The sequence below is a fragment of the Carassius carassius genome, chromosome 15, assembly GCF_963082965.1.
Source record: "Carassius carassius chromosome 15, fCarCar2.1, whole genome shotgun sequence".
Taxonomy (NCBI): domain Eukaryota; kingdom Metazoa; phylum Chordata; class Actinopteri; order Cypriniformes; family Cyprinidae; genus Carassius; species Carassius carassius.
The window spans coordinates 21,564,710-21,582,763 of record NC_081769.1 but is presented as its reverse complement, the minus strand read 5'-3'; the positions used below and the strand labels follow the sequence as shown (position 1 = coordinate 21,582,763).

At 36.4% G+C, this 18,054-nt stretch overlaps 2 protein-coding genes across 3 annotated transcripts; one reads left to right on the top strand and one right to left on the bottom strand.

Moving 5' to 3' along the window:
• Nucleotides 1-78: 78 nt before the first annotated feature.
• dcst2 (DC-STAMP domain containing 2) lies at nt 79-8,234 on the bottom strand. The gene is made up of 15 exons (XM_059567970.1): nt 8,117-8,234; nt 7,738-8,012; nt 6,738-6,908; nt 6,344-6,445; nt 6,013-6,207; nt 5,355-5,420; nt 4,984-5,197; nt 4,519-4,676; nt 3,168-3,332; nt 2,714-2,881; nt 2,260-2,360; nt 1,889-2,019; nt 845-1,167; nt 403-507; nt 79-288 (listed from the first exon to the last, which is right to left on the bottom strand). The coding sequence occupies exons 2-13, from the start codon at nt 8,009-8,011 to the stop codon at nt 993-995; spliced, it is 1,920 nt and encodes a 639-aa protein (XP_059423953.1). The 5' UTR covers nt 8,012; nt 8,117-8,234; the 3' UTR covers nt 79-288; nt 403-507; nt 845-992.
• Nucleotides 7,908-17,851, top strand: dcst1 (DC-STAMP domain containing 1). 2 transcript variants are annotated; one of them, XM_059567969.1, is made up of 17 exons: nt 7,908-8,043; nt 8,315-8,390; nt 8,476-8,601; nt 9,235-9,309; nt 9,395-9,523; nt 9,636-9,775; nt 11,635-11,806; nt 11,900-12,043; nt 12,120-12,241; nt 12,337-12,491; nt 12,852-12,951; nt 13,020-13,115; nt 13,439-13,565; nt 13,737-13,853; nt 14,999-15,141; nt 16,544-16,654; nt 17,461-17,851. In XM_059567969.1, exons 2-17 carry the CDS (start codon nt 8,348-8,350, stop codon nt 17,701-17,703), a joined length of 2,043 nt encoding a protein of 680 aa, XP_059423952.1. In that variant the 5' UTR covers nt 7,908-8,043; nt 8,315-8,347; the 3' UTR covers nt 17,704-17,851. The 2 variants fall into 2 exon arrangements, with proteins under 2 accessions (XP_059423952.1, XP_059423951.1); XM_059567968.1 differs by lacking the exon at nt 7,908-8,043 and adding an exon at nt 8,088-8,211.
• The last annotated feature ends 203 nt before the right edge of the window (nt 17,852-18,054 follow it).

Below are 18,054 nucleotides of genomic sequence, written 5' to 3'. Positions count from 1 at the left end.
CCAGAGCAACCGCATTTTGACAGATGTGATTAGATTACACGAGGTTACACTTGTAAAATATTTTTAGTTTCATCATGTATACCTATTTTGCAGTTTGGACAAGGTGAGAAAATTAAATAAATAAATAAAACACATTCCTGGTACATACTGTACTAACAGATTTATATCCAACACCACAGAACCTGCGAATGGATAAAGCAGATTTGACCTTAAACTCCATTATTAATCTCCACATTTTGATGGTCGGTTTGGCCGTTGATCCCTATAGAATGATCCTGATTGGAAATACTGAAACAGACATAAAAAAAAGACAAATGGTTAAAAACTGCTAATTTGAGAGATGGCTTTATGCATCTGTTAACTCAAAACCATGTAACACATCTGCTCAGTTACTCTGGACACCTGATCGTTATTCTCTTCCTCTCTTTTCCTCTTTTCTCCAGGACAGGCTGAGGTGATGTTACAGCGATCTCCCCTAAACTGGCTTGCTCCTCATCACTGGAATCTCTGAAACTCACAAATCTAAGCATTAATGTGTCGAACTTTACTGTTCATTTCCAAAATGGCAAAATAAAAGCTAATCTGACTAATGATCGAACTGAAATTAATTTGTTTATATAGTGTATACAAAATATGTCCTTGCATGATCATAATTTAGTTTCTTTAGTAAATAATTATATAATATATAATATACCCTCAACACTTTTTACCTGCCGATTCCACAAACAAGACAAAATAAAGTGTCTTTTTTGGTATTATTGCTACCACAGATGCTGTCGACAGAGGTTTACTTAAGTTATATTCATTCCAAAATTTTTTTTAAAGTGTCTGTCATGTGACATACAGCTCTTGGTCCGCGTGGAATGTGAGGGGTGCTGTACAGATAGCACAGAGCTTCCCCATCAGTCTGAAACACAGCGAGCAGTAATGGCCTGTGAAAGGAAAACATTTTGTCCAACAGGTTGGTCTAATAGTCTATTTCTTTTTGCCAGTTAAAAATGATCTAAAATCAATTCTTTAGAGCAAGAAAACCAGCCTGTGCAGCGAGGGGTAGGGCAGATATGCACTTCGTCATCATGAGCTCTCGTCTTCAACACTTTCCCACAGGCCACGCACGATTTTCTACTGATATCCAGGAGCCTGGCTATGATGCCACCCCCTGGTAGGCTGCAAAAAGAAGCGAAGTGTATGTATTTGTTTACTTTTTCACTGTGATGTTTCATTTAATTTTAGTCTGAATCATATTTCTGGAGGAGAAATTGAAATATTCATTGAGGTAGTGCTTAAAACGTTACCTAACAGACAATATTTGTTGAAAGGTTTCAGGACAGTAATACTTTTGTCTCTAATGTTTACCAATGCTGTAAAACCTTTTAACTGTAAAAAGTAATATTGTGAGATATTATTACAACTTAATATAGCTCTTTTTGAATTATATATATATATATATATATATATATATATATATATATATATATATAAAACCCTATTTCTAACCGTAATTTATTCTTGTAAATTTTATGTGTCCAATGATCCTTCATAAATCATTATAATATTCTGACATTTTTACTCACCAATAAATTGATCAAAAGTCAATTGTTACAAATATACTGTGTGTGTGTTTGTATATATATATATATATATATATATATATATATATATATATATAAATATATATATATAAACATATATATATATATATGTATATAAATGCTGTTTCTTTTGATCATTCTAATAAGAAAACATTCTGAAATAAAAGTGAATAAGAAGCCGCTTAACTGGTTTCAACATTAATAATAATGAGATATTTTCCTTGAGCTGCAAATTTGCATATTAGATTTGACCAAGTCAGTGTTTTACAGTGATTTTTATAGTGGTTTATACTCACTGTTTGGCCAATATTGATATAATGCCATCATGTTGCTGGTCTATCCTGTTTCGTTGTACAGCCCTCAGTAAGGCTTTTCCTAAAGACCCACGCTGAGTGAGAATATGCCTGTGAAGGTACTGAATTCTCTTCTGCAACATGGACACAGTTAGTATACACATAGTTTGTGTTACTATAGGAATTGAATTAAAACTGATAATATATTCCAAAAATAAACCAGTTCAGTCATTGTCTTTTTACAACAAAACCTGTACACATAAGTGTTTCTCCTCCATGAGACATAATTCTCTGTACAGATAAAATTTTTAAAAAGTCTCAAGGTGATCAGCATAGTAAATAATTGATAAAAATCCTTTATATTGTTTTCTTACTTTCTCTCTTTCAGGATGGTACCTGGCACACAGAAATCTCTGTAGACGTTTGACGTAGCCACCAGCAATCACAATAAAAAGAGTGAGTCCATAAAGAAATCCTTTGTTTGGAGGGAAAAAAAAGGTCAGACTCATAACCCAATAAAAGTTACAGTTTTGCATATATCTATTATTTTTGCTATTACTGAGTTGTGATGACTAGCACTGTTGTACAATAACAGAAGTTGCTTTCTAGTTAAATATTCAGTATAATTATCTTAAATACACTTCGAACTGACACAGATATCGTTGGCACATTAGTTCATTTGTATTAGTATTTGTGGCTGTGGTTTAATTGTAGTACGTTTCATCTGTTGTTCCAGTCTTGACCACTAGGAGTCACTAGACTGACGGATGCCAGATGTTTTTTTCTTTTTTGTACAAATGTCTAATTTTACTGGTATTGTAACTGTACCAATGAGCAGGTATCTCATGTAGTCTGGCTCCAAAGGCTGCATGAGACATTTCTTGCTAAGCACAGTGATGTTTCCTTTCTGCAGGATGTCAAATGAGGCTGCTATGTCCCGAAAGATATCCGAGGCATAACCAGATCCATTCACATTCACTGCAACCACTACAGGAGCTGGAGGTGACAAAATGAATTAAAATGGTAAAAATGTATGGTAGAACATGCTAGACAAATAGCAAATATATAGAGAGTAAGCAAATCATTGACATATTACTATTTTATTTAAATGTAAAAATGCTTAAAATGTGTATTGGAATGTGAAAATAAGAATAAACATATCATTATAACTAACAATGAAAGTGACAATATAATAAGTTACATTTGCAGTGGCATATTAGTGAAACTGTGGAATACAACAAAGCAAAACCATTGAACCATGCTTTGATTTCATTGTGTGTACCTTGGGTGACGATCTCACCCTGGGCCTGGTGGTGTACCAGCTCAAACACCCAGAACACCATGAAGTCGACAGTTATCAGTATGACAGTCATGACCATATACCTGAGCAAAGACAGCATCTGACCTGCTATAGTCCGTCTCTCTCTCACAGTCAGATACAGAGAGGCTGAAGGAGACACGAGAGGCAGAGTTATAATTAGAGTCAGGATATGTCTTAGCCAGATGTGTGTGTCTCTGTGAACCTGGTGAAGATCAATTCTGCAATTGAATATTACATTTACATTTAGACTTTTAGTCATTTTGCAGACACTTTTATCCAAAGTGACTTACAATTGTGAGATACATAAAGCGATAATTCTTATAGAGGCATACAGACACAGGAAGTGCTTGTAATACCAAGTTTTAGACATTGTTCAAATAAGTACAAAATTAAAATTTGTAAAATTAAATATTGAAATGTATCAATACTGCAATGGACTGCTTAGGCCCAACAATATGCAAAATTGTGAATATGGCATAGGCTAATTGGAAAACATTGATAATTTTGGTTTCTAAATGTCGCTTTCAGTTATGATTAGTAGCCGATTTCATGGTCTCTGAACAAAACACTATGTGCCTGTCACAAACCATATTTATCCTTATTGAAAGTGAAGTTGTTTTTAATGTAGCCTTTTTTAATGATACAAAAGCTGTCACTCTGGGGCAGTACCTTTTTTACCTTTTAGATCACAATAAAGAGTTAGCAGATATTAAGCAGACATTCTACTAGTACTCGAATGAGTATTGTCAACAGAATACACAAAAAGGACCATCAAAATAAAGAGTTAAATTAGTGCATCCATTATAGTACTATACTACTATTACAGTCTACTACTATTAGGTCAGTAGGTGGAGAGTAGGTGGTCTTTTGTGGCACTATCAGTGTCTACACTTCAAAAGCAATCCGGTCAAATACGTTTTCGACTACCTCTGGAAGTGGTCGAAAGTGAACGAGGTCAAAACGTTTCACACCCCGTTTACACCTGTATTTAGCATTGTCCACTTGTGATCCGATCGACCTAAACGCATCTTAATACCAAGTGTAAACAGCATTTTATGTCTCTCTGAGTGTGAAACACATTCCCTGTTCTCTGGTAGTTGTTGACTTTTAACTTGTTGACTTTTTCTCATCTTTGCTTGTTAATATCTTTTCTCTCAGTTCAGGGTCCCCCTCCACATTTTTGAACCCCTCAGCTCTGTTTCACTTATCTAAATGACTACGAACATTTCTTCCCTTCTTTCTTCCTTTTGACCCTTTGCCCCAAGCTATCTGCTAACAGACACATGTACACATCATTTAAGCATACACTTACAGGGCCTGATGTAGGTGAGAGTTTCTCTGTGGCTGAGGGGAAGTACAGCTGCTTTGCCGTGTCTGGAGCGCTTCCTGTCCAGCTCAATAAACTGGTCAGTTATGTAGATGTTTTCAAAGTTATCATTATGAAGGTACCGGTTTTTGTACAAAACGGCCCTGTTCACAAACACATAAAAAACAACTGAAAATGTAAAAAAAAAAAAATGGTCGATATAATTTTCCACAATAGAGTAATATTATTAATTACAATATTATTAACTAAATATACTTACAATAATTCACTTCTACTATTTTAAACGAAAAACTGAACAGCTCTATTTAGTTCTGACTAAAAACAAACTAAATAAAGATACATTTTGTGAATAATTCTGCAATAATTTTATGACAGTACTGACATGGTGGATATGTCTCAGTGTGTGTGAGAATTGACTATGGCTACTTGTTTTTAACAGGAAGTACATACTGGAGATACATGAAGAGAAGCAGGAAGAAACCCAAGTATGCCAGCAGGAATTTGAGCTCCAGGAGGAGGCCCAGCTCCTCTGACACCTCCTCCATGATCTTCTGAGCAGCATCCTGTATGGACTGACTGTTGTTCAGAAGCTGGTCAAAGTTGATGGAGGTAGAAATGTTGAATTCAAACTCCTTTTTAATTCGATCAAAGGCTGCAATAGTTGCTAGAGGTAAAAACAAGAAGATGACAATAACTAAACAATAAGCTTAACTGTAACTGGATAACTGGATAAGTTTTAACTGAATAAGTTAAGCATCACTCCATGCCAGGAAATGACTCAGTACTGTTCAAAGTAGGAATCTCATAAGAGCTATACTTACGAAAAGCCAAAGCAGTCTTAATGTGGTCAGCAATATATGATGGTAAGATGCAGAACAGCTGTCCCACTGCCGGAAAAGCCCGGTAAAATAAACAATAGGCATTCATTAAAAAATATCATCTGTGCAAACAGACTCCTTGAAAAAATAAAAACTGAGAAAAGACATCCGTTTTCAGTGCATTACACTAAACAGCAGATTTCTGCTCTATAAGGCTGTAAGAAATTATATTAGTGCTGATTCTCTAGCTACAGTTCATGTTTAGATTTGCTGTCAGATCATGGTCATCCTGTTGAGGAACGTGAGATACATACACATGGAAACACAACCACCCCTCTTCACACTGTAACATTCAGGGTACTTAAACATGACAAACTGTTCCCACAGGAACAGATATTGTAAATAAACTTTGTATATATTGAGCAGGGAGATGAACAGTACTTAGGACTCTGTGTCACAGGAACCATTTGTCCAGTTTCTGCAATGGCAGAATAGATATACAGTACTATGCCAAATATAATGAAAACAAACCACTGTGACGCAGAAAATAAACAGGATACTGTAAATTAAAGTAAGGAATCATTGCATTGAGGCTATAAGGTTTCCTGTAAGAGTGTAATGATAGGGCTTTCAAGGGACTAATCATATGCTAGAGTCACACCGCGTGCGAGCCCACAGAGGGGCTGGAATCCATCCAGGATGTGGCAGAGGAATGAAAACACAGAGAGCAGCTCCATGCAGTTCTCACGGGCTTCATCAAACAGCCTAGTGCACTTCTGATATGGCAAACCCAGATTGTCATTACACACATCACCAATATTCGCCAAGAAGTGCAGTACATTTCTTAGAGTACGAGCTGAAAAGGAAACAGAGAGAAAGAGGGACTTCAAACATGCCTAGACCTCAAACCTCAGCAAATAAATGAAAGCCCATATAGGCGGGTTTGCCCAGACAATGTCATTGCCGGATGTTTGACTGATTGGTCCACTTACCAACATGCCGCACAGATTCCGTCAGAGCTCTGATGAAGTTTTGTGCTCGGCCTGCCATTGAGTGAGCATTCCTCGCTATCTGCTTTATCTTACTCAGGGCCGCTAAATAAAGGCATTTTCAGGATATCAAAAGAGAAACATGTTCAACATACTACTGTAGTTTTCAAGTTAACCAGAAGACCCTGATTACCTTATTCACATCGTTTTCAATAGAGTTAGAAATAATATATTATAAATGTGTGTGTGCATGCGTATCTAAATATTTGAATAATATTCATTTATGGACTATCCCTTTAAGTTATTATGATGTGAATTTCGAAATCCTTCCTCTACTTTTTTTGAAAGAGGTGCATTGTTGATATCTTTAACATGTTGCTCTTGCAGATAGACTCACGTAGCAGTGGGTTGGCAGCACGCTGCAGGAGCTGTTGTGTTTGGTTCATGGCAAGTTCTGCACCACAGATCACACTGTCTGCAGCCCGTTCAACATTTTCCATCGTGTTGCTCACTGGGCCTTGGATAACCAAGGTACAGATGAGGAAAAGAAGGAAATTTTTACCCCTGACTTAAAGACAGAGAAAAAGATGCACGGAGTGTTATGATGAACAACACAATAGGAAAAACTTGAGAGGTAATAGACTATTGATAATACAGATGATTTAACAGTATTTTAAATAATTCAAAGTAGATTAACAGGAGGCTGGGGCTAGGTTGTCTCACGAGGAAGGGCTGTATCTCAGTATATGCAAGATTTTGAAAAGTCCAATCAATCCTAGTGTTTTTAGAAGTTGTTTCTTAACACAGTTTATGTAAATGCCAGAACCTTTACATAATTTTTCTATTTTTTATTCTGCTCTCCAAACTCTGACTGAACTGAACAATAAAACTATAGCCTATACATTCAGATGGAACGTGACATGTTATTGTACAATTAAACTCAAATTTCTGTTGTCATTTCAAGCTAATATTCGTAATTTTTCATATTTTCATGTTAACTTCACGTTCACATATTTATTCATGTTACCTTTTAATTTTTTGCTTTTTCCTGAATTAGCAGGTTCCATTCTGACAACATGAACATATTTCAAAAGGTAAAATGTGGGTCTTCAGTGAACTGCATCTTATTTTCGCGGACAATGACAGTGGAAATATTATTATTTTTCTTTCGTTTTTTCAACCTAAGAATTTAAAGTAGGCTTATGTGTCTACACTGAAATTTATTTTTAAAATAACCAACCTAGAGAAAAGGCGTGACGACTAGCCCCGGTCTCTGGAATATTTTTTTTAACTTATACGTGCGTTAATAGGCTATTAAATTATCAGCAAAAAATGTATTTACACTTTCACATATAACACCTTATTGTTAAAAAATAGATTAACAGCTGTTTATTTACTCGAGCACAGCATTGGGAACATCAGCATGACATTGGTGCGCACGCGGTCAGAGAGGCCAGTACCAAACCCCGCGCAAGCTGCGATGATGCCAGTAGTGACGATGCAGAACCAGAGATCGTGGTTCTGGATGTACAGCGCTGTCAATCCGTAAACCGACGCGAGGAACAGACCCAGAGTAAACCCAGCAAGACTGCGCTTCAGCTGACGCACCGCCGAGCCGCGACGCGATAGTCTCCTACCGAGACACTTTAAAAAAGGTGCTTTTGGGATCATCCTGAAGAGAAGTGAAAAAGAGAACCAGAAATGTATTTTTTTAACGATACAAAAATTGAAAGAGAAATAAAGATGAATCCTGAAGCATCGCTGCGTTAGACTTACCTGTCCACTATAGAGCTTGTTAATGTGACAGCTGCCCTTCAGTCAAAAATGTAATCAATTTTAGATCAGAGTTTGACTTTGATACATGTGGGCGGGTAGGAGAGGGTCTAGGACCCATGCTGTTAACATCAAATCCATTCGAGCTCATTCTAACTGACTCATGGTAATTGCATCTTTTAAAACTGCTTTCTTTTGCAGGGTTCTTTGGTAGCAGGGAAGAAGAAACCAGCAATGGAGTGTCTCAGGGAAACCCAAACTAAATTACCCCACTCAAGTGTGTTTATCTTACATTTATAGGAAACAATATCGATCTACTACACTAGCTGTTGTGTAGATAATGACTTTTTGTGAATTTGCAGCTTTGGAGAAGGTGTGTAAGCGTATTCTGCCACCTGGAGTTTATACGTTCCTGTTCGGCCCACTGTCACAGTTTCCTGTGGTTCGACGTCTCACAGGCGCTGTATTTGGTGCTCTGAGTGGAGTGGGCAAGTAACTCTGCAAAACCTGGTGTACACTACCGTTCAACTGTTTAGGATCAGATTGTAGGTAATTTTATGTTAAATAGTTTTGAAAGTAGTCTCCTTAAGGTTCACCAGGACTGCATTTATTTAATTAAAAAAGGAAAAATAATTTTATGAAATATTGCAATTTAAAATAAATGTTTTCTAATATATTGTAAATGTAATTTGTATAGTAAAATGTTATTTCAGTAGCAATTACCCCAGTCTTCAGTATCACATGAAACTTCAGAAATCATTCTGAAATGCTGATTTGGAGATAGTTGATCTTATTTTTTATTATCATGAATGCTGAAAACTTTTTTCTACTTAATATTTTTGTGGAAATAGTGATGCACTCTTTATAGGATTCTTTCATCAAAAATTTTAAAAAGTAATAGGTTGAGCATTAATTGAAATATAAATCTTTTGTAACATTACAGCGTTTTTACGCTCACTCTCACCTGAATAAAAGTATTATAAAAAAAAAAAAGAAAAAAGAAAATTCTTGCTGACCACAAACATTTGAATGGTAGTGTATTATTTCATTAAATAACTACCATAATGTTACAGTTATATAACTAACATTGGATGCTGATCTTGTCTTAACATGTTTTAAAGGATTGTATTTCGGACTCATGCAAAATATTGCCATGACAACAGTACAACGTGTTGTTGTTGGATGTGTGTTTGTGGGTGAGTACACTGAAGAAAGTAAACATTTGACCACAGTCATTTACTATTCAGTATTTTGCATGAGCTGTATTGTGTGTTGTTGCAGGTCTGTGTAGTCTTGGAGGCATGTTTTCCTCCCTGTTCCGCTGCTCCATCCTCCTGATGTTTCCTAGTATGATTGGATCTCAAGGTCGGACAGTCCTGATGGTCTATGTGCTGCATGGACTTTTCCAAGGTAAAAATCCTAACATATGCAGGAACATTAAAAAAAAGCACAGATCTCAGAAACATGGACAGTCATGAGCCTTCATTAATTTTTGACCCATCACCTATACTCTTCTCATCAGGCCCCATTGCTAACATCCAGCGTAATGTGCAGGATGTGGCCTCCTCCATGGGCTGTAACATAGACCTGCAGATCACACACAGTAAGGTGATGTGGAGAATGCTGACAGAGCCTTACGTGCAAGTAGTGCAGGAGATAGTGGTGAGTCCTGACACTAATGTTCACTTTGTCAGCTATTTTTAATGTAGTCTTAGTCCTCAGTCAAACATTTTTTATTTGCTTAAAATTGTAATCATGATTGTTGTCATTTTGATGGACCTTCTTTTTACAGTTCAACTGAATTATTACACTTTCATCTTTTAGCACAGGTGACGTTAATGCCAGTTTGTGACATGGTTTATTTAACTTCTTAACTCATCTAGTTTCCTGATTTATTGTATTAGCATATATATATTATATTGTCTCTGGTGTGGTGGTTGAGAGATCTGCCACTAGGCCACAGAGGGTGTAATGTTGGAACCAAAAGAAATACTCAAGCCAGTAATCCAGGCAAGGTTGGTTTATTTTTTAAAAAAGTATTTGCGAGCCAAAAAATCCAACAAAAGTTCTTCTCAGACAGAGGAATTAATACATGAGAGAAAAATGGAGAAAAAAAGAAAGCCAAAAGGGAAAATAAAAACTCCACGAGGGGAGAAAACAAAACTAGAGCACACAAACAATCAAATAACACTTTACTTGAGGTGGCTTGGAAAGACTTGGAAATACAAAGCAGGTAGCATGCAGCCAAGACTCAAAAACCAAGTGTTAAACAAAGGGAAAATTCAGCTAACATACTCTAAGAGAAACAAGGCACAGGTGACCTGGATATTGCTAACAAGGGTAAACAAGGAAGAATTAAGGCAGAAGGGAACACAGGGGACCTCTAGAGGCATGGAGACAAACTACAGGAGGTCTAATGCTGACATTATATATCATATATCTCTACATTATGAAAACTAGTTAAACTCAAAAGCTAAAACTGATAATCTTAATATCAATTCCAATAATTCCGATATATGTTAATGTTTTTCTATTAAAACAACAACAAAAATATTTTGTCACACAGAGGTTGTATAAGTGCATTTATTTAAAAAAAAACAGTCACAAACAATACAGTGCAGATCCATATTTGGATTTATTACAGTTCAGTTAGTTGCAACAAACAGCATAAGTGACTGAAAATATAGAGAGATTTTGGTAAAGGTTTTATTAGTGCTGGGCAATGATTAATCACATCCAAAATAAAGCAATAAGCCCCAAGAAGCTGTGGTTTACAGTGAATTTATAACAGCTAAGGGGCATTGTTAGGCATGACCAAACCAATGGGTGACGTCACGGACACTACGTCTGTTTTTATAGTCTATGGGCACGACACAAAGGGTTTTTATATAAATAAAATAAACCACATATAAATGATATATAAATAAAAACAGTATTCTTCCACCAAACAATGTAGTTCCTCAGAGAAGTGGTTGCCGAGATACACAGTGTAATTTACAACAGATTCGAAAGCAGCTCAACCAATCAGAATCAAGGACCGGAACTATCCGTTTTATAATAAGTTTTTGTGTACTTAATATATGTGTGTGTACTGTGTATATTTATTTTGTACATATAAATACACACAAATGCATGTATATTTTTATGAATAAAATATGTTAGGTTTACATATTAAATATATGTATATATAATATAAATATATACATGTAAATATTTTCTAAATATATACTGTCTGTGTGTGTTTTTTATATAAGATACACACATACTCTGTATATATATATATGTGTGTGTACATAAAAACTTTTATTTTGGATGTGATTAATTACAATAAAAAATTGTAGTTTAAACTACAATTTAAATATAAAAAATCTTCAAAAATATTGCATGGAAAAAAGGTTCTCAACACACATTTTGATCATAGTTTTCATTAACGTAATTAACACTACCTGACACAGAGTGTGAATATACAATTTGCCGATATGAATCTTGGAAATCTGTCCCACTTATACCTTTCTTCATAGAATGACAGTGATGTATTTCAAAAAGAGGCTCAAGATGTGAGCAGACAGTTCCAGAAGATTCGGGACGAGGTAATGGGTCAGTACGGATATGACTCTCTTGGTAAGGAGTCTGTCCATACGGCCAACAGCACCCAGGAGGAGTATGTAGTGAAGACTCGAGCTCGCTGTGACTGTGAGTGTAAATAACAAGAAAACAGGCTATTATTGACTGTGTTTGATTCGGCTTTTAAGCTTAGCTCGATCTAAATGATGTTGTGTGTAACAGATGTGGTGCAGCAGGGAGTTAGCCGGTGTCAGGATTGGTTCAGTGTTAAGTGGGAAGAGTGTATGAATACCATTCAAGCCCCTCTTATAAACCACCTCCTCTGTGTACCTATGCAGTTCCACTTTCTGTGTGATATCATGAGAGGTAAGATTTGCATGTTGCATCTGATCTTAACATTAAACGAAGAGGATCCAGGTGTATTGAGTTACTTTTCTCTCAGTGATGACATCATGGTGCACCGAGAAGATCCCAGTTGAGGGAAACTTTGGTCAGACCTTCGACAAACTGAACGACTCCATCAACAGGCTTGCAGAACACTTTACCACCGACGTAGTCCTTGAGGTACTGCAAATCCTCTCTTTCTTAATACAGAAAGTAAAAATCTGTTTTTTGTTTGCTTGTTTTAAAAACATTTCTTCTTATGGTTGGTCTTGAAGAAATTGGAGCAGCAGTCAGTGTTTGGAGTGGGCATCCTCCTGAATTTCTCTAAGGAGCTGAGCCGTGAGTTTCAAGAGAAATCAATCATTGCTGAGAAGATAGCTGGGGTGATTAACTTCCTTCTCTCATTCACCTTCATCACCGTGTTCACCTCGTAAGTTCTCACTCCTTTCATTAGCCTATTTGTATAATACAACAAAAGTTTTCAATATAGAAGTTAATAACAAAAGTTTCTTGAGCATCAAATCAGCATATTAGAATGATTTGTGAAGGCTCATGTGATACAACACGTATGATTTACATTTGAAAATATATACAAATTACAATAATATTTCACAATAGTACTGTTTTTAATATTTAATATTCAGCCTTTGACGAGTGACATTTCCTTAAAAAAAAAAAACTAAAATCCTTTTGAACCCAAACTTTTGAATGGTAGTAATATATAAATATAATATAATATTTATATAAATTACAAATATAATATTCCATAAAATGTTCATTTTGCTTGCAGAGCGTTTGTATATGTTCATCAGTATTGCAGAGACATTCATTTTGACAATGTCTACATAACAACCTACTTCAGACAGATTGATGCTCGCAGAAGGAGAGCTGTAAGTTAAAACCTTGCATTTACATAGATCCATATCTGTGTTTTTGCTAATTTGAGCATCTGTTTTAGGGAAAGAGATATTTGCTGCCACTCAAGAAAGCAGAGCAAGAGATCTTAATAAACCCATGGAGCTTATCTATCCACCCCAGCGAGCTCATGCCTGTGGTACTGTATGCTGTTATGGTCCTTGTGTTCAGCATTGAATTCATGTTCTGATGTTCAGGCTGTGTATTTAATGGAGTTAATATTGAAGTGTGCCATTTCTGTCCAAACAGAATGTTTTCCAACAGGTTTCTCAAACTCATAATTCTGCCCCAAACTCATGCTGTTGGTTGAGTCACTGTTGCTATGTTAGCCTGATTAGGATCCTTAAGGAAATAGAGCAATTTTTGAGTGGTTTTGGTGCTTTTCAGGGAAATCAGCCTATGAAGGAATAACTTAAGTTGTCTTGTTGATTTTAGTTTTGAAAGGTTGTGTCTTTCGTGCAGATTGTGGGCTTCCTGCAGGTTGCATCTCTGGTTCTGTTTGTGTGTGTTCTGCTTGCTGTTGATGGAATCCTGTACAACATCTTTGACCTCATCCGAAGACACACTTTCACCACATACTCAGTTACTAGTGAGCACAAATACACACTATATATATATATATATATATATATATATGCATGAGCAGTATTTTTCCTCAAGAATAAAAGCACTGACATACCCATGTGCCTTCGACTGCTTGTACATTAATTTGATGTAAAATATTACTGTATATTTTCTTTCTTTGTCTCTGCATCTGTAGGTGTTCATCACATAGAAATTATAATTGGTGGAGATTCCATGTTAGCCAGACTTCTGCGGAAAACCATTGGTGCCTTCAACACCTCCTCCAATCTTGATGTGCAATCCAGTAACTTCCGTAGGTTATTTACTATTTGAGTTTCAATATTCTCACTTCAAGAATCTATATTTTAGTTTAATTTTACATGAATACTTTTGGGGAAAGACACTGAACTTTATTTATTGTGAAATCCAAACTCTGAGCAAGCAAAGAATAAGTTTGCAGGCACAGAAGCCCTATGCAGATGAAAGAGAAACAAAGACCTAGAAGAAAATAACCTCAGTGCACAACAGTTGGAATAAATCTACTTCAAATATGTTATAGCATCATGACCCAGATATCGGTGTAATATTGTATTGCTAGGTCTCTGATCCTGAACATCATTCAAGGTCTCTCTATACCACCGCACTCTCAGACTGGTCTCAGTTTCTTTCAAAATGCCATTTCAAATATGTCCGGTTTCTTCTTAGCATCCTGAAAAAAATAAGAAGGAGAGAGTTCTCCAACTTCAGTATTAGACAGATTGTGAATGTACTCTATGAGAAACTGAATTCCTCATTGGTTGCTTTTGCAGGTGACTGTTGGCAATGATTGATTCTCTCCTGAGGCCAAATGACGTCTTCAGTCTAGCCGTCTATTTAATCTGATCAGAGTTAAACTCAAAGCTCTGCTTGTGTCTGTGTGTCTCATCCAGATAGGTCTAAATTGATCTAGAGTGGTCAGCACAGGCCAGTGCACATGCAGACGGCTGATGAGGGGACTATTTATAACACTAGCATGACAGCACACATGCCATTGTATTATGTTTACTTGCCATGTAACTTGATCCAGTAAAAGGTTATTTGTGTCTATATACTCTAGAGTTCATAAGTTTGAGGTCAGTAAGATTTTTTATTTCATTGTTTGTTCAGCAAAGATGCGTTGGATTGATCACTGCTCTTTTGAACTTTCCATTCATCCAAGAATCCTGAAATTTTTTTTGAACTGTAGTGTCCAAGCTTGAATGTCTTAATACACAGACTTGATTCAGACTATTTTGTTTTTGTATACTGTATGATTTTAAGAATACAGTCTTAAACTGATAGAATGTTCACCATCTGAAATCTATCCGAAAGTGACTATCATTATGATATTTACATACTGAATTCCAGTAGGTATTTTTGTTGCACCTTCACTTTGCCTCATTTTCCTTCTTCCTTGTGTGTGTGTGTTTGTGTGTATAGAATGTTTGCCCCGCCCACATGCACTGAGCCAGTCAAACTACTTGGGGATCTTCATCCCCCTTTTATTGATGTGCCTCATGTGCTGCCTGCAGGTGTACACCAATCGTCTGCGCAGGGTCATCACCACCTTCTACTTCCCAAAGGTACCATTTCCACTGACAGACTCCTATCTTTTGGATAAACAGTCCTGTCCTGTTCAGCAACCCTACAGTGAAATCCATCCAAGGGGCCCAGCACCTTATGAATGACTGATTATGTGGATGGACGGTTTGTTTGGATCGAGAGACAGAAGCTAGTGCTCCTGGCAGTGTTTATCAATAACAATATTGGTCTATCATAAATATCAGAAGCTCCTTATGCTTCCTTTGGCTAAGGAGATTAAATGAGTCACTGTTCTGCATGTGCTGCTGCTTTCTAATGCTGATCACGTTTTGGATTACATAACCAGACAGATGCAGGAATAATAGCTGTTGGACTTGCAGTAATGCAATGTGTGCATGGCAGCTATCAAGCTAATGCTCTGTTGATGAGTTGCTCATGCAGTCTGAAGTATTTTCCAATATAAAAGTTAGTGATTTTTTTTTGTTAAAATATTGTCTATTTGCTAACAAAATGGCTTAATTTTTTAAGGAAATTTCATCCAAGTATTTTAAATCAGTATTCAGCTGTGTTTTTTTCACTAAAGCGTTCATTTCATAATGCAGTTTGGGATAAAAAATAATAATAATTGCCACCTTTTATAGTCAGTACGTTTCACAAAAGATTTCTCCCAGCAGGAGAATATTTATTATTGCTCAGGCTGTTATTTTGCCGTTGTACTCTTGGCACAGGAAGGCTTGAACAAATGCTAAAGGTCTCTCCTAGCATAACTGGAACAAACAAAAAGCACAACAACAGGCAAAATGACTTCCTCTGATGTCATTTTTTGTTTACATCCAGTACTCCTATTAAAATAAACTGCATTTTCATTTTGTTTTTCATGTGAGATATGGTCCAGATGGCTTAATTGTGTTACTAACAAATTAATAGAAACTTTGATGACTTGTCTTTGGGTTCTTGGCTCAGTTCTGCAGAACATGTGCCACTGGTCCATGGGTAGTAGAAGTACATCTCTTATGAAATAAAATCCTTTTTGGTTATGATTGTAACTGCTATCCCTATTCAGCAAGTTCCAAGTGTCTCAAACACAGTGTACAGTGTAAGAGGAGGATACTTTCTCACACATATTGAGTGAAATATGTGTTCTAGTGTATGTGTGGGTAAAGTTCTAATAAGATAAGAGGGTTTTAAAGTAATAGCATTAGATTTGCATCACTCTGTGTGCACGTGCCGGCATGAGGAGGATTACAGGCACCCTCTAAAGCCTGATTCAGCTAGTGGCAGAAATATTACCTCATTCAAGATAATGGGAACACTGGTGGTGTGTTTATTCCTGTAATCCTACAGCTGAACACTGTAGTGCTATATTCCTATAATCTGAAATGTTATCTTCAGTATTTTGATGGACGAGACTCATTTGATTTGTTTGTTTGTTTTTTTATTCAGAGAGAAAAGAGACGGATCCTCTTCCTTTACAACCTACAGATCCAGAAACGTATATCCTTCATCAAAAGACAACGACATCGCCTGAGAAATCAAAAACAGACATTTATAAAGGTTTGTGTGTGTGTGTGTGTGTGTGTGTGTGTGTGTGTGTGTGTGTGTGTGTGTGTGATACATCTGCAGAGGGCCCTACTGAGAAAACTGAACATTTTTGTACATTTTCTGTTTACAACCTCTTTAGGTTTTTCAGTTCTTTTAATGTTGTTCAAAAATTGAGCATTTGTAGAACAGAATTCATTTACGTTATACATTTAGTGAAATCTGAGAAAAAGCATGATACCAAGGCTGCATTTAAAATTGTATACATCTCTACTGTATAGTAGGCAAAAAAAAAAGTATCCAAACATGTCTGAATTTACAGTATTCATAAAACGGTAGGCAGAAAGTACTGGGATGACCTACTGTTTCCGCCAAGATTCTGAAGTGTACATCCAATGGACACTTTACTATCCTCTGAGGCCATGACAGGATTTGTGAATGGCAGTGAAACTGAAGCAAGTAGGTCACATAACAGGTGACAACATAACAAATATGATACATCTGGGTTACATTCATAATAAAACATTCAAAGAAGTGCCTACTCAGTCCAAGTGGGTTAGATTCATTTGGAAGTACTTTGTCTGTTTTAAAAACTGGCAGCTATTTTGAGGGAGATTATCTATCTGACAAGGGAACAACAACATTTAAACAATTCTTCAGTAGCCGCATCTCTCCTGCTGTAGCAGTGAATGCACAACAATTGCCTTAGGGTTATATGGCAAGTAAAACACTCAGCAAATTTAACTCTTTTGATTATTTAATGAATCCCAAAATATACGTTTATGGTCCAATCTCATCAAAGTCTCCCTCTTCTCTACCAGGTGCTGTCGGCTGTGTTGGCCCCACTGAAGCGTGTGGGCTGTAGGTTGCGCTGGTGCTGGCTGTGTGATGGGTTTGTGAGGCAGAACCAGGCTGTAGAGTGTAGTTCTGTAGGCTGCACAATAATCTATTGTCAGCAATGCTGGACAGACCTGGACAACATCTGCTACGCCTGTGTCCCTCATGACCAGTGTGGACAGCAGGACAGCGGCTCTGAATCTGATGTCTACTATGGTGGCTTATGAACTTCAACTTCTGAAATGCAACATTTTCACAGCTGCATACATTTATGATATTTTAAGTAAATAAAAAAAAACATGATAAATGCCTTTGTTTAGATTATTATATTGTCTTTGCTAAGTGTAAACACAACTGAAATGGGTAAAAAATAATAAAGTCTCGTAATCATCTCACGCAACCTTTAACAGTTTTTATCTTTAAACCTTTTAAACGAAACACTTTTTTATGATATACTTTTGATATATAAACTTGTAATTAAGTCTTAAATAATGACATTAGAGTTCTTATATTTTGTTCGTATTGATAATCTGAAAGTGAATAGGCTACTGTTGCAGTGGTTCGCGATGTCTGTTTAC

Bases quoted from the DNA above. Each gene is read 5' to 3' on its own strand.
- dcst2 (XM_059567970.1), bottom strand. From the start codon at position 8,011: ATGATCCCAAAAGCACCTTTTTTAAAGTGTCTCGGTAGGAGACTATCG. The intron at 5,198-5,354 runs GTAAGTATAGCT...TTTTACCTCTAG, and splicing joins TAAGACTGCTTTGGCTTTTC to CAACTATTGCAGCCTTTGAT. The intron at 3,333-4,518 runs GTAAGTGTATGC...TGTCTCCTTCAG, and splicing joins TCTCACCTACATCAGGCCCT to CCTCTCTGTATCTGACTGTG.
- dcst1 (XM_059567969.1), top strand. From the start codon at position 8,348: ATGGAGTGTCTCAGGGAAACCCAAACTAAATTACCCCACTCAA. The intron at 8,602-9,234 runs GCAAGTAACTCT...CATGTTTTAAAG, and splicing joins TGGTGCTCTGAGTGGAGTGG to GATTGTATTTCGGACTCATG. The intron at 12,492-12,851 runs GTAAGTTCTCAC...TTTTGCTTGCAG, and splicing joins TTCATCACCGTGTTCACCTC to AGCGTTTGTATATGTTCATC.